Source organism: Aotus nancymaae, unplaced genomic scaffold (genome assembly GCF_030222135.1).
Source record: "Aotus nancymaae isolate 86718 unplaced genomic scaffold, 86718_ANA_hifiasm-v0.15.2.pri h1tg000014l, whole genome shotgun sequence".
NCBI classification, from domain to species: domain Eukaryota; kingdom Metazoa; phylum Chordata; class Mammalia; order Primates; family Aotidae; genus Aotus; species Aotus nancymaae.
In genome coordinates this window covers 121,950,537-121,963,519 of record NW_026988425.1, presented here as the reverse complement: position 1 = coordinate 121,963,519, position 12,983 = coordinate 121,950,537, and the positions used below count along the sequence as shown (strand labels likewise).

Here is a 12,983-nt window from a genome sequence, read left to right as displayed (position 1 = left end):
TTGTTTCAAAAAAAAAAAAAAGGAAAAAGGAAAAAGGGGACAGACCAGGACACATTTTAGAGGTGGATCCAATGGACGGAATGTTTTTTATCTGAGCACCTGAGCTGACTGTGAGGTCACTCCCAGAGACATTGACATTTGGGAGAAGGACACTGACATTTTGGCTGACCGCAAAACCTCCTCTAGGAACAAATTAGGTGTGAGTTAGTTTGTTGTCATTTTTGCTTTCAGGACATGGCCAAAGATGAAGAAAATCAAGTCATAAGAGGCATTTAATGCTAACGTTTTCCAAAATTGTGCATGTTCTTGCTGTCTCTTTAACGTCTGGGCGTTCCGATACCCTGTGAGTGAGTGGCAAACTCTAAAATTAGTGTAGGCAGTGAGGGGCTTGCTAAAAGCTGAATGCCCCCGTTTCTCTCCCTGTTGCAGGGGATGTGTTTGTGGGAGGAAAAACTTCGTGGCCTCAAACTGTGAAGGGGTAGGCTGAGACGGCCACAGCGGTCCTCAAATTCTCCGCCATCATCTCCCCGCTGACCCCGGCCTTCCTAGGCTTCCTCCCCTGCGTCCCTGCCTGCCTGGAAGGTCCGCTGTAGGCTGCAGAGACCATGGTAGACATAGCAATGGTATCGCTATCAGCCAGAGAATACCCTTGGGCAAGAAACGTAACCCAGACACTGAGGAGGGTGAAGCCTCGCTGCGCCACCCCGCAACACCAGGACGCCCCCGAGCAGCGAGAGACTCCTGGGGAGTCTCTTGCCAACACCCTGGCACACGCACACCCGCGCGCTCACACTTCAGCAGCTCTCCGATAAGGACGGGGTTTGCTCCAAAGGCAGAGGAAACATATGGACGCCCTGGTGTATTTCCCTACTTTTGTTTCTTGCCTCTGCTTCCCCGCGTTCCCAACCCCGTCCGGTACAGGGTTTCGGGGTTCACTGCTCGGCCCCCGCAGACCCGCCTCCCACAGGCTGGCTGGGCTCCGGGCGTGGCGGGAGGCAGCAGGGGCGTCAGACTAGGTCGCCCCACGCCCTCCGCGCCCCCTCGGGCTGCGGCCCCTGAGCAAGGGCCACCCATGCCCGACCACGCGGCCGCCTGGAGCTCAGGCCCGCGGGCAGGCAGAGGCCAGGCTTCCCGCGGACGCCGGGCGCGGGCCCGGCTGGGTTCCTGGCCCGGTCGCAGGAGGCAGCCAGGCCCCCGGGGTGGGGGGCGCGGGCAGGAGCAGCACTTACCTGTGGCGGCTGCGGGGCCGGGGTGCGGGCGCTCCAGGACGCGGGGCCGGACGGACACTGGCGGGTCCGGGCTTGGCACTCCCACCGCCGTCTGCCCCCCGCGCCTCTGGCCGCGCGCCGGGGCCGGGCCCAGACGCACTTCCTCAATCCTGAGGCCGGCGGGCGGGGACGGCGGGCGGTGCGAAGAGCGCGCAAGGCAAGGCCGCCGCCGGCTCTCCCCAGGATGGGCGCGAGGCGTCCCCTCGGTGGCCGCCTCAGTTTCCCTAGCCGTACAGCGCAGGCTATCACGCTCACTGCTGGTGCCGCGGGAGAAGCCGGGGCCCGCGGGCCCTTCTAGTACCAGGTTCGGGCACCCGGCTCCCTCCACGAGGGGCAAGCGCGGCGAGGAGACTGGTCGGTGCGGCGCTCAGCCCCGCTTTCACTATCCTCTGCTCTAGCGGCAGCCACCTCGGCAGACCAGCCCCTCACTTGCATGGGGCCCATATACTCCGGCCGTAGAATTCAAAAAGACAGGGAATATTCATTTGTGTGCGGCTCTTTACAAGGCAATATAGAACACAGTTCTACAGCGTTAACGATTTGCAATTTACACAACCTCCATCACATGGATTCAATTATGGATGGATGCAAAGATTTTGCTGTTTGGTGAATCACATTTAATTGTCGGCTTTGGGGGAATACATAAAACTTGAAAAGTTGGCGATGTATCGTGTTTCGACCTATTCTAAAGGAGGCATCAGGCTGCTGGGGCTAATCCTGGAACGCAGACCATAAAGATCGGCGTCCACGCCGTAGGCGGGCCTCCCCGTGAGCTCCACGTGTCCATCCAGGAAAATGGCCTGCTCGGGAAAAGCTGAGGGTTCCACGCCCTCCAGGACCAGCGCCCTGTAGGCGCCTCTCCTGGAATGTTATGACTCGCATATTCCCAGGATTTAGCTCCAATCTCCCCAACTCTCACTGCCAAGTCACAGCACCCGGGCAGCTGCAGAGCTCCCACGCCACGTCCCGAACACCGCGGGGCCGTTTCCTTGAGCGGCCCCTTGGGTCTCTGTTTGGCGAGGGGACCACCGGGCAGCTTTGCTCTGCTCCTGGGAGGCTACTCCTGCCACTGGGCGACCTTCCCAAAGGGTGGGCGCAGTTCTGCAATCCTGTCCTCACCCCTGAGGGCCTCACACCAGTTTGCGGGAGCCCGCAGTGTGAGTGCTACCGATAAGCTCCCAAGTATTGCAGGGCGTGGCGTCCTCAGGGCTGAGTGGGCCCCGCGACGGCGGCGCAGCTCCTCCAGGGCGCGCAGCCCCGCCACCTGGCGCCACCGCGAGGGAGTGCAGGCCCCGGGCCCGGGCAGACGCTGGGGAGAACGCGGCCGATGCAGATAGGGCGCCTCCACTTCCCTTCAAAATGGGCTTGGGAATAGGCTAGGAAGATACATTGCCAGCATTCCATGGTTTATGTATTCCCCCCAAAGCTGACAAAAAGGATTCGCCAATCAGCAAAATCTTTGCATCCACCCATAATTGAATTAGTAAAGTCCAGGTGACGGAGAATGTGCAAATTGTACTTAGTTAACGTTTGACGCAGCTGACTTGTATTCAGCTCATTATGGCCCCAGCATTTAATTCTAGCCATTAGGCATGCATCAGCCACAGCTTCCATAGGAAGGTTATTGCAGGTCAGTTAAGATGCCTTTCCACTTCTTCCTAAGGCTCGCTGACCCATAATTCTCTAGCTTTTGCTGGTAATCCCACCCGGGTTCTCGGCACCCCAGGCTGGAATGACCCCTTCTAAGGTGGGTGGGGTCAGCTGGAAGCCACCTCCCTGAACTGACTTTTCTGTCTTTTTGAAGGCACAGTGGCTGAGAGCTTCTCCTCAGGAGGAGTTTTCTAGTTGTGTTTCTTCAGCCTAGTACGCAGTTTCCTCGGACAGTCGTCCTTGGGCAACTTCCCAAACGCCCTTCGTTATCCCTCCTCAAGCTCAGGCGTAGGAGCAGGGAGCAAAGACATTAGAGAGGCTTCCTCCACCAGCAGGAGAAGCTAGGACATCCCAAAGGGCCCACTTGTAGAGAATGTGCCAACCCCCACATGTACACCAGGGCACACTAATGTATGTGCGCAAACACATGTGAACAAGCACCTGCACACGCATACCACACCCTCCGATTGTCCCCGGAATGGCTGGGGACATGTTCCAGGACACCAAAATGAGGGAAATTGTCATTCTCATATAGTTTTCTGCTCACATTTGGATTGAGAAATGGGATGTCTCTAAATAATGTGTCTACGTTCTCTTAACATAAGTGTGTATGTGATGAGAGCTATGATCCCAGCCTCCCTTAGGTTTTTTTCCTAAAGGGGTGGTGCTTTGCCACCCACGGTCAAAGTGACCTGGGCTTTCCACATCAAATGCACACGTTGAGCTTGGAGGACCTACCCCAGTATGAGCAATGATCTTGATCCAACGGCAGCATCAGCTCACAACGTGGTGACTGAGGCTTCTTGGTTAGAAGCTTTAGAAACTTTAGGTCAGTTAAACCCAAATAGATCCTTTCCCTAGATCCTCAGAAGAAAAAGTGACAAAAACAGACACTTGTGCTCACCGTCAGGGGCACAGTGCTGTCCCTTAGTCCTCGCGCAGTCCTCCCCACCATTTCCCGCACTGACGTCCTCACCGCTATATGATAAACGGAGGCTCAGGCAGCCTAGAAGACAGCTGAAACTCAGCCAGCTACAACAGGGAACCTCCGAGGCCCAGCTCCTTGCCTGGTCAACCCCCAAGCCCACAGAAATGGATTTCCCACTCAGGCAAAGCACTGGGCCTGATTGAGCAAATGTAATTTTGTGCTTACATTATTGATCCTGCTTTATTATCAGTTGTTTTGTACAGGTCTCAGAAAGAGAAAGGCCCGCCATAGAATTGAAATGAGTTTGGTCTTTAAATGAAAAGCATAATGTTTCTCAGATATCCAATTTTATTTTATCATTCTCACATTGTAGAACACGGTCTGCAATTAGGATCAGAATTCCCAGGCCCATAGATTTTTAAACCACACCACAGGGGTAAACCTTAAAAGAAATGAAACCTAACACTATATAGATTTCCATTTCTAAATACAGTATATTACAGAAGGTTAAATATACCACCTCTGTGTACTTACAACTATAAAAAGATACATTAACTATAGCAATTATAAATAATGTAGCATTTCATATTAAAGACATTATTATACAATGAAAGAATAGGAACCCTCTAACGTATTGCTATCAAGGTTAGTGTCTATAGCTACTTGAGATAAAATACTGAAAATTCAGTGTATGAAGTCAAATCCTGATTGAACAAGTTATTGGTAGTGTAAGTGATAAGTGTTAGCTGATAAAGAGAAGGTAGATGTGGTAATTCATACCTCTGACAAGGGGGATCGGTCCGTTTTATACATGGTTTTCCTTACACACACACTGGTTCTGATACGGGGCTTCATTATATTCTTGCCCTCTCCAACTTAATTTGCAAACTTAAGCACCACTTTTCCAATTAGAAAAGTACTAGTTAGTAACCATAAAAGTATCTGAATAATACATTTGTGTTTTTGTTTTTAAAGCTATATGGGAACACATTCAGTTTCCCAAGTTAAAACATGAAATTGCACATCATCATTTGGATACCTAAAGAGGAAAAATTCACAACCTGCCAGTGAGAGCCTCAGGCCACTTGGATAAAGACCCAGGTCCTCCATGGGATCCAGGCGTTATTTACTAACTAATCAGAAATTAATGTCAAAATAGGACTTAAAAATAACAAGGCTGCGTGATCACAGCAGTCTTCCCAGTTGTGTATGCTTTACTAATGTACAATGGATAACAGGACTAGAGAAAAGGAAAGTTACATAGACTTATCATAAACCATTAGTGAGTATGATAAAAATGCAGAATTTGTTACAGCGAATCACGACTCTGATTTGTCAAATGAGGGGGTGGTTAATTACCCTAGGATTTGCTATGCTGTTGTGGTGTTAGAAGACTGAATCTTTAGCAGCAAAGGTAATATCAACAATATTTTCTGCTTAAGAAAGTGCCTTGGTTAAGGTAGACCATGATAACATTTTGACTAAGCTCTCTGGGCCATTGATTCTGTCATATTCCAAAGGCTGTATTAGTTTGAAGCTGCATCTCACGGTAAAGGTCAATACGCAGTCCACAAAGACCCACACCTGTGCACGCCCAAAGCCTCTGGCACCCTTCCATGGTATGCATTTCCCAAAAGTTTCCCACTGTGAAATAAAAAAAAAAACACAAACAAACTTAGTGTGAATCCTTTCCCATAGAATGGTCCCATCTTTCCCTCGGAAAGAGGTGTGGCTTGCTCTTTGAGCGGGTCCACCCTGAGGAGACCACAGGTGCAACAGCCCTGCTTTCAGAACACACAGGGGGTTTTTCCCACATTCTTACTGGAGTTAGATTTGCCGAAGCATTTTAAGCAACTGCTGGCACTTCAAATACCACTCCCTGTTAACGCCCTGAGTTTCTCACTGTCTCTGGGATCTGGTCTTAAGGTTAAAAACAGAAACGGCCAACAGCTCCCTCCTCAGGCGGGACTGCGATTTCGCACACCACATATGGGCATCCCCAGTTTGGTCAACGAACACGCGAGTGAGAGGAAAACAGCAATATTCAACTCCAGTAGATATAAAGCCTCCAGAGGAAAGTGTCCTGGGAAAGTCAGAAATCTCATTTTTCCTCCAGCACATTTCATCTGCCACATTCTGCTGTCCGATGTTTGAGGAAGGAGCCCCGCCTTTCCTTCAGGGGTTCTTGTCGCCAAGTTTGATGGTGACTGTTTTCACTTCTGTGTATTCGGCCAAAGCATATTCACCTCTGTGATCACAGAAAAAAGGAAAATTCAAAATGGGCACGTTCCTTAGCCTTTGTGTAGAAACTGTTCTGATGCTTCCTCATTCCATCAGGCCATTAGAGGTTTATGCAAAAGGCCAAAATGTGATGACTTCATGGAATAATAGCCAGGACTGTAATACCACAGTAAGGGTTAGTAACTGCATATGTGACTTAAATGTAAATATCAAGGTTTTTGTGTGTGATGCTTTGAAATAGCCAGGACCAGGGGTTTACCTTTGGAGAATGAAGGGGATTAAGAAAAAATAAAGAGGTGAATGCCCTGGGGTGGAGACAGAGAGCAAAAAGAGAGGGCCTGATGTATGTAGGGGTTGGGTGTGAACAAGTGGGGAGCAGAAATTACACTGGGTTGATAACTTTTAGATGGAAATTGGGAGCTCTTGAAGAGGAGACAGAAGGGGCAGAGGCCCAAGGCTATTGGCTGGGGATAATGCCGGAGAACCAGAGGTAAGAACACCAAGGGCCTGAATTTGGTCTCAGAGTGCACAGCCAGGGGCCAGCTGTCAGCCAGGGTGGCCAGCCTGGGGGGCACAAGGGAAGCGGACATTAGCACAGACTAGACACGGGAAGCCACAGCCTTTGAGTTCACATCCTTGGTGTATTTTCTTTCTTTAAATCTTGCTGGGCTCAGGTGACCCTTCCCTGGCACCATGGGCCATCTTCAGGGTAGCTTCCCTTCCAAGAGCCAAGAGGCAGCGTGGGAGAGATTTAAATCCCTCTAAGCACTTGATCTGCTGTCAGGTGAAGAAAACCGTGTGCTTATTTAGGAAGAAATGAAAGTAGACGTGGCTGCTGGAGTCTCGGTAGTTAAAAAGACCTGTGACAGAATCCCATCTCCTCCCTTAGACCAATGGTTCTCCAAGTGTGGTCCCCAGACCAGCAGCATCAGCCTCACCTCTGAACTTGCTAGAGATGCAGATTCTCAGGCCTAGCCCAGCCCTACTATGGTAGGCAGAATTAGGATTTCCCCAAAGGTATCCACAATAGAATCCCCTGAACCTGTGAATATGTTAGGCTACATGGTGAAGAACTAATGTTGCAACTAATCAGTTGACCTTAAAAGAGGGAGACCATCCTGGGTCATCCAGGTAGACCCAGTGTAATCACAGGGGTCCCTAAAACTGGCAGAAGAAAGGCAGAGTGAAATGAGATTACAGAAACAGTTTCAGAGATGCATCACTGCTGGCTTTGAAGACGGAGGATGGGCCACCAGCCTAGGAATGTGAGCAGCCTGTAGAGGATGGGAAAAGCAAGGAGGCAGATTATCTCCTGAGAACCCCCAAAAAGGAACACAGCCCTTGATTTTAGCTCAGGGAGACCTGTTTCAGATTTTTATCCTACAGAACTGTAAGATAATAGATTTATGTAATTTAAGTCACTGATGTTATGGTAACTTCTTGTAGGAGTAATAAAAAAACTAATAACCTTACAGAATCAGAAACTCTACAGTGGGGCCCAAACATCAGTATTTTAACGAGTCTTCCAAGTGATTCTGATGCGTGCTCAAGTTGGAGAACCACTGGCTTAAAACTATGTTGCTTAGGTAAGCTCTTTGCCTTCCCCGACCCTCAACTTCATCAGCTATCAGATGGGAATACCATCACCTCCTTGTAATTATAACAATTACAGATAATCATGTAGAGCACCTACTATGTGTTAGACAGAAAATGAATGGCAGGTGCCATAGAGATTTTTAGGGAATTTCCTAAAACAAATAGCTTCAGAACCCATTAAAATGAGTGAATTATTTTATAATCTTTTGTAAATATTACCCAAAATATAAAAGCCATAAACAGAATGGTAAATTCTACTTATGTAGAGCAGAGACTCCATCAAAAACTCCCAAATGACAAACTAGACAAAAAAACTTAGAGCACTGAGAAAATCAGAGTGCGATTTTCCTTAATATACAAAGAACTATTGCAAACCAACAAGAAAAACACAAACCATCAAATGGAAAAATCAACAAAGGACAGGAATAGTCAGTGTGCAGAAAAAGAAATACAAATTACTAATAAGTGTGAAAACGGTGCTCAACCCCATCATGATAAAGAAATGCAACCGAAACAGTGGTGAGCCCATTTTTTCACGTGGCACATTACTCAATTTTAGGAATGTATTCTGAAAACAATCTCCCACAAGTGCATAAAGATGTATACCCAAGGAAGTACACCAGCATGGTTTGTAATAGCAAACCCCTTGGAAGTACACAGAAGTTCCTTATAGGAGACATCAATAAAAAGAATGGATGGTTATCCAAAACCCAGTATCAAGAACAACATGTAGCTTGCTCCCATTTCATTTGAAAACAGAAAAGAACACACATATATAAATCCATTGTATGCATAGAAAATGCACAATATACTTTAAAAAGTGAGACTATAATGTTGCGTTGTAAAAATTCAAAGCCAATAATGATTTCTCAAGTTAGTAAAGAAAAGCAAAGCGATAAGATTAAATTAACACATAACTAACACATGCAGAAGTATTAAATCATTCCTTTAAGAATACATACATAGATCCTCTCATTCTTTCTATTTCTTAAGTTACTGTCCTGGTTTAAATTCTTGCTGCTTTTATTCAACCCAGTAGTGCTTCTCCTAAATGGATTCTCACCCAGTCTCATCCACCTTGGAGTTCAAAGCTATCCATGAGCCCAGACTTACTCCTGTTAAACCTCACAGAATGTCAGGAGGCACAGGGCCTGGTGACTGTTGTTCACTGCTATACACTCGGAGCCTAGCATCATGCCTGGTGAATCAAAGATGCTCAAGAAATATTTGCCAAGCGAATAAAAGAACCAATGAGCAAACGAATGACTGAACAATGTTTATCTCTAACAAGTGGGATTGAGGGGCAGAAAGGGAAGCCTTGACTTTCCCTATCTCTATTGCATAGATTTTTTGGTTACGGTATCATTTTTATTAAGAAGGAAGGCGCCTAGGAGGAAGAGGAATTGAAGGCTCCATCCTGAGACCCGCACAGAAACAGCTCCTGGAGGGGCCCGTGGGTGGGCGGCCAGGAGCCAGCCCAGCCCAGGTGGCCGGGGATGGGGAAAACCATGGAATCCCCCACGGGATGCTCCAGCATTAAAAAAAGGGAACTTCTTGCAACATTGAGGACATTCATCAGAGACAACTGAAAACAGAAATTGGTTTTCCAGGCAGTTTCTAGGCTCCTTGTGAATTATTTTTAAATATTTTATCAAAGGCCTTGAGAAAATATATGCCAAGGGTCTAAAAAACAGACATTCAAAAAAGTCCCGATGGTGGCTAACTGGCAGGAGGAAACATGGACTGTGTTCATGTGAGGACTCACCCAGCCCAGCTCTGTGCCAGCGAGGGGGTGTTAGGGAGCCAAAAGCACCATCAGGGTAGCAAGAGGGGAGGCTGCAATGACGGCGAATCGCCAGTGCAAAGCAGTACATACCAGGGACTGGGGGCCCTGCGGCTTCTATGCCCAGGGACATTTGCTCTGGGGACTGCAGTTCTTGCGTGGGACAAGGCTGTGTCTGGCTTCTGGGAGGAGGACTGTGGGGGGTCTGGGTTCCCCCGCCCTAATGACCCAGCTGGTTGAAGGCAGCAGATGAAAGGAGACAATGACCACGCAAGCCCTGGCTGGCCTCACGAACAGGTGGCGGACACGGGTGACCCCTGTTGAGCAAGGTCCTGCACTGCGGTAGGTCCAAGGACTAAGCTGCCAGCATTCATATCTCACTGTCACTTACCAGCTTCCTGTGCCATTTTCTCATCCAGAAACACCTGGATCCGTCTCAAGGATGGGCGTGAGGAGGGTATGAAGGAACAGGCACAGGGAGCTCAGCAGAGCCTGCCGCGGAGTCTGTGCTCAGCAAATCCCAGCTGTCGCCAGCACGATTGCTGTTGGAGGGCCCAAGAGGGGACCCTGGTGACCCCAACCCTGGCTGCCTGTCTCTGGAGGGCAGGCCGGTGTAAGAGTGAAGCAGGGGCTCACAGAACTCAAATACAAATGGGCCACTAGAGGGAGGAAATGCAATCTCTGCAAAGTGTCTTCATGGCCAAGAATTTACTGATGTCCCCGAAGGGAAAGCCAGACATAGGAATAAGGGGGAGGCCAATGGGCAGGCTCCACTCACATGTGCAGACGCCTTGGGGTATTTGCCGAGAGTCAGGCATGGACTACAAAGCGGGACTGAGGTGGGAGGGGGACAGGACCCCAATTCCACATAGACTGGTCAAGAGCAGCTGTTCAGGGATGGAAGCCAGGCCCGTCACTTCGTAGCATCTTTAAGAATCTCAAAAGGGAGCCGCAAAAAGGCCTCAACCAAGACCCAAGGCGAGGGGAGGTGTTCGAGTCTGCTCCCATTGGAAGATGTGCAAACGTACAGGGGAGTACATTTGTATATAAATAGGACAAACTGGTGAAATAAAAGGAAGAGTTTGTGTCCCTAAAGATGTCCCAGGAACAGCCCTGGGGTGTTGTCACAGATGGTTCCTTGGGAACACTGATCCTACAAAATGTTTGTCCACACAGGCTAATAAAATCCTGAGCTGGGGAGAGAAGACAGCGTCTGGCTGGAAAACACACATCTCCAGTCCCGGGCTGCTCTAGCCAGCTCTGGGCCTGGGCCAGACACAAGAAGTTCCACCCATTAATCCAAACCTAGGGAACTCATTTTCCCAGCAGGCAGGACAACAGAGGAAGTGCGGAGGGCTTTGCAGTCGGTTTGCACACACATGTGGAAGGGTTTGCATGGGTTTACACACACACATGTGGAGAGGTTTGCAGTGAGTTGATACACACATGTGGAGGGGTTTGCATGGGTTTGCACACACATGTGGAAGGGTTTGCATGGGTTTCCACACACACATGTGGAGGGATTTGCAGTGGGTTTCCACACACATACATGGAGGGGTTTGCAGTGAGTTTACACACATATATGGAGGGATTTGCAGTGGGTTTGCACACACACATGTGGAGGGATTTGCAGTGAGTTGATACACACATGTGGAGGGGTTTGCATGGGTTTGCACACACATGTGGAAGGGTTTGCATGGGTTTCCACACACACATGTGGAGAGGTTTGCAGTGAGTTGATACACACATGTGGAGGGGTTTGCATGGGTTTGCACACACATGTGGAAGGGTTTGCATGGGTTTCCACACACACATGTGGAGGGATTTGCAGTGGGTTTCCACACACATACATGGAGGGGTTTGCAGTGAGTTTACACACATATATGGAGGGATTTGCAGTGGGTTTGCACACACACATGTGGAGGGATTTGCAGTGAGTTGATACACACATGTGGAGGGGTTTGCATGGGTTTCCACACACACACATGTGGAGGGGTTTGCAGTGGATTTTCACATACACATGTGGAGGGGTTTGCATGGGTTTCCACACACACATGTGGAGGGATTTGCAGTGGGTTTGCACACACACATGTGGAGGGGTTTGCAGTGAGTTGATACACACATGTGGAGGGATTTGCAGTGAGTTGATACACACATGTGGAGGGGTTTGCATGGGTTTCCACACACACACATGTGGAGGGGTTTGCAGTGGATTTTCACATACACATGTGGAGGGGTTTGCATGGGTTTCCACACACACATGTGGAGGGATTTGCAGTGGGTTTGCACACACACATGTGGAGGGGTTTGCAGTGAGTTGATACACACATGTGGAGGGATTTGCAGTGAGTTGATACACACATGTGGAGGGGTTTGCATGGGTTTCCACACACACATGTGGAGGGGTTTGCATGGGTTTGCACACACATGTGGAGGGGTTTGCAGTGGGTTTCCACACACACACGTGGAGGGGTTTGCATGGGTTTGCACACACATGTGGAGGGGTTTGCATGGGTTTCCACACACACGTGGAGGGTTTTGCAGTGAGTTGATACACACATGTGGAGGGGTTTGCATGGGTTTGCACACACACATGTGGAGGGGTTTGCATGGGTTTGCAAACACATGTGGAGGGGTTTGCAGTGGGTTTCCACACACATATGTGGAGGGGTTTGCATGGGTTTGCACACACATGTGGAGGGGTTTGCATGGGTTTCCACACACACATGTGGAGGGGTTTTCATGGGTTTGCACACACATGTGAAGCGGTTTGCAATGGGCTTGTACATACTCAGAGGGCCACAGAGGCCCAACAGGAGGTGTCATATGCCTCCTGGGAGGGGGCCCTTGCTAGGCTCAGAAGGAAGGACCTGGCAGGTAGGAGCCTTACCTGGATCAGAGCCTGTCTTCCCTGCTGTGGGTGGGGAGCTGTGTGAATAAGGACACCCCACATCTGGCAAAAAGTACACTTTTTCAGTTCTGCCTGTGTCCTCATCCAGGGAGCTTATGCCAAATACCCACTCAAGGTCCCCAGCATGATGGGTGCTGGGTGGACACAAAAGCTGAGGCCTGGAGGGGGCAGGTTGACGATGTGTGTGGGAAGGGTAGGGGTGGTGGGTAGGAGAGAGGAAGGGATGGGTCCCCACCAGCCCTAGAGGGACACAGCTGGCCCAGACAGAGCAGAGGTGGGGGTCAGCAGATGCGAGCCAGGGTCACCGTCTGCATATCCAGCAGATCTTGTTTCAGCCCGTGACAGGCTCAGAATGATGGAAACACTTACAGTTCTCTGCCATTTCCTGACATTTTAAAGCCACCAAATGGAGCCTGTGCATAGAGGGCGTTGTAGCAGTTGATCCTAGAAAAGAATGGAAGAAGGCTCAGAGTCACCTTGAAAAGACCCCCTGGCTCCTGGCACTGCAGCCACTGAGCCCCTGATGCAGGGCACTGTCTAATAAGTGGTCTTTTGCCAAAGCTTCCATGATGAAAACACATGGTACTCTCAACCTTTGCCTTCCCA

General features: G+C 49.4%; 1 protein-coding gene across 2 annotated transcripts in view; it reads right to left on the bottom strand.

Moving 5' to 3' along the window:
- Positions 1-4,171: 4,171 nt before the first annotated feature.
- Positions 4,172-12,983, bottom strand: part of ALDH1A3 (aldehyde dehydrogenase 1 family member A3) — a 36,959-nt gene continuing 28,147 nt past the window's right edge. For both annotated transcript variants that reach the window (XM_012463881.3, XM_012463882.2), the window contains 2 exons: positions 12,747-12,821; positions 4,172-6,094 (listed from right to left, as the gene is read on the bottom strand). In XM_012463881.3, the coding sequence (XP_012319304.1) occupies positions 6,022-6,094; positions 12,747-12,821 (148 nt within the window). In that variant the 3' untranslated portion in view covers positions 4,172-6,021. The remainder of the gene's footprint in view (positions 6,095-12,746; positions 12,822-12,983) is intronic.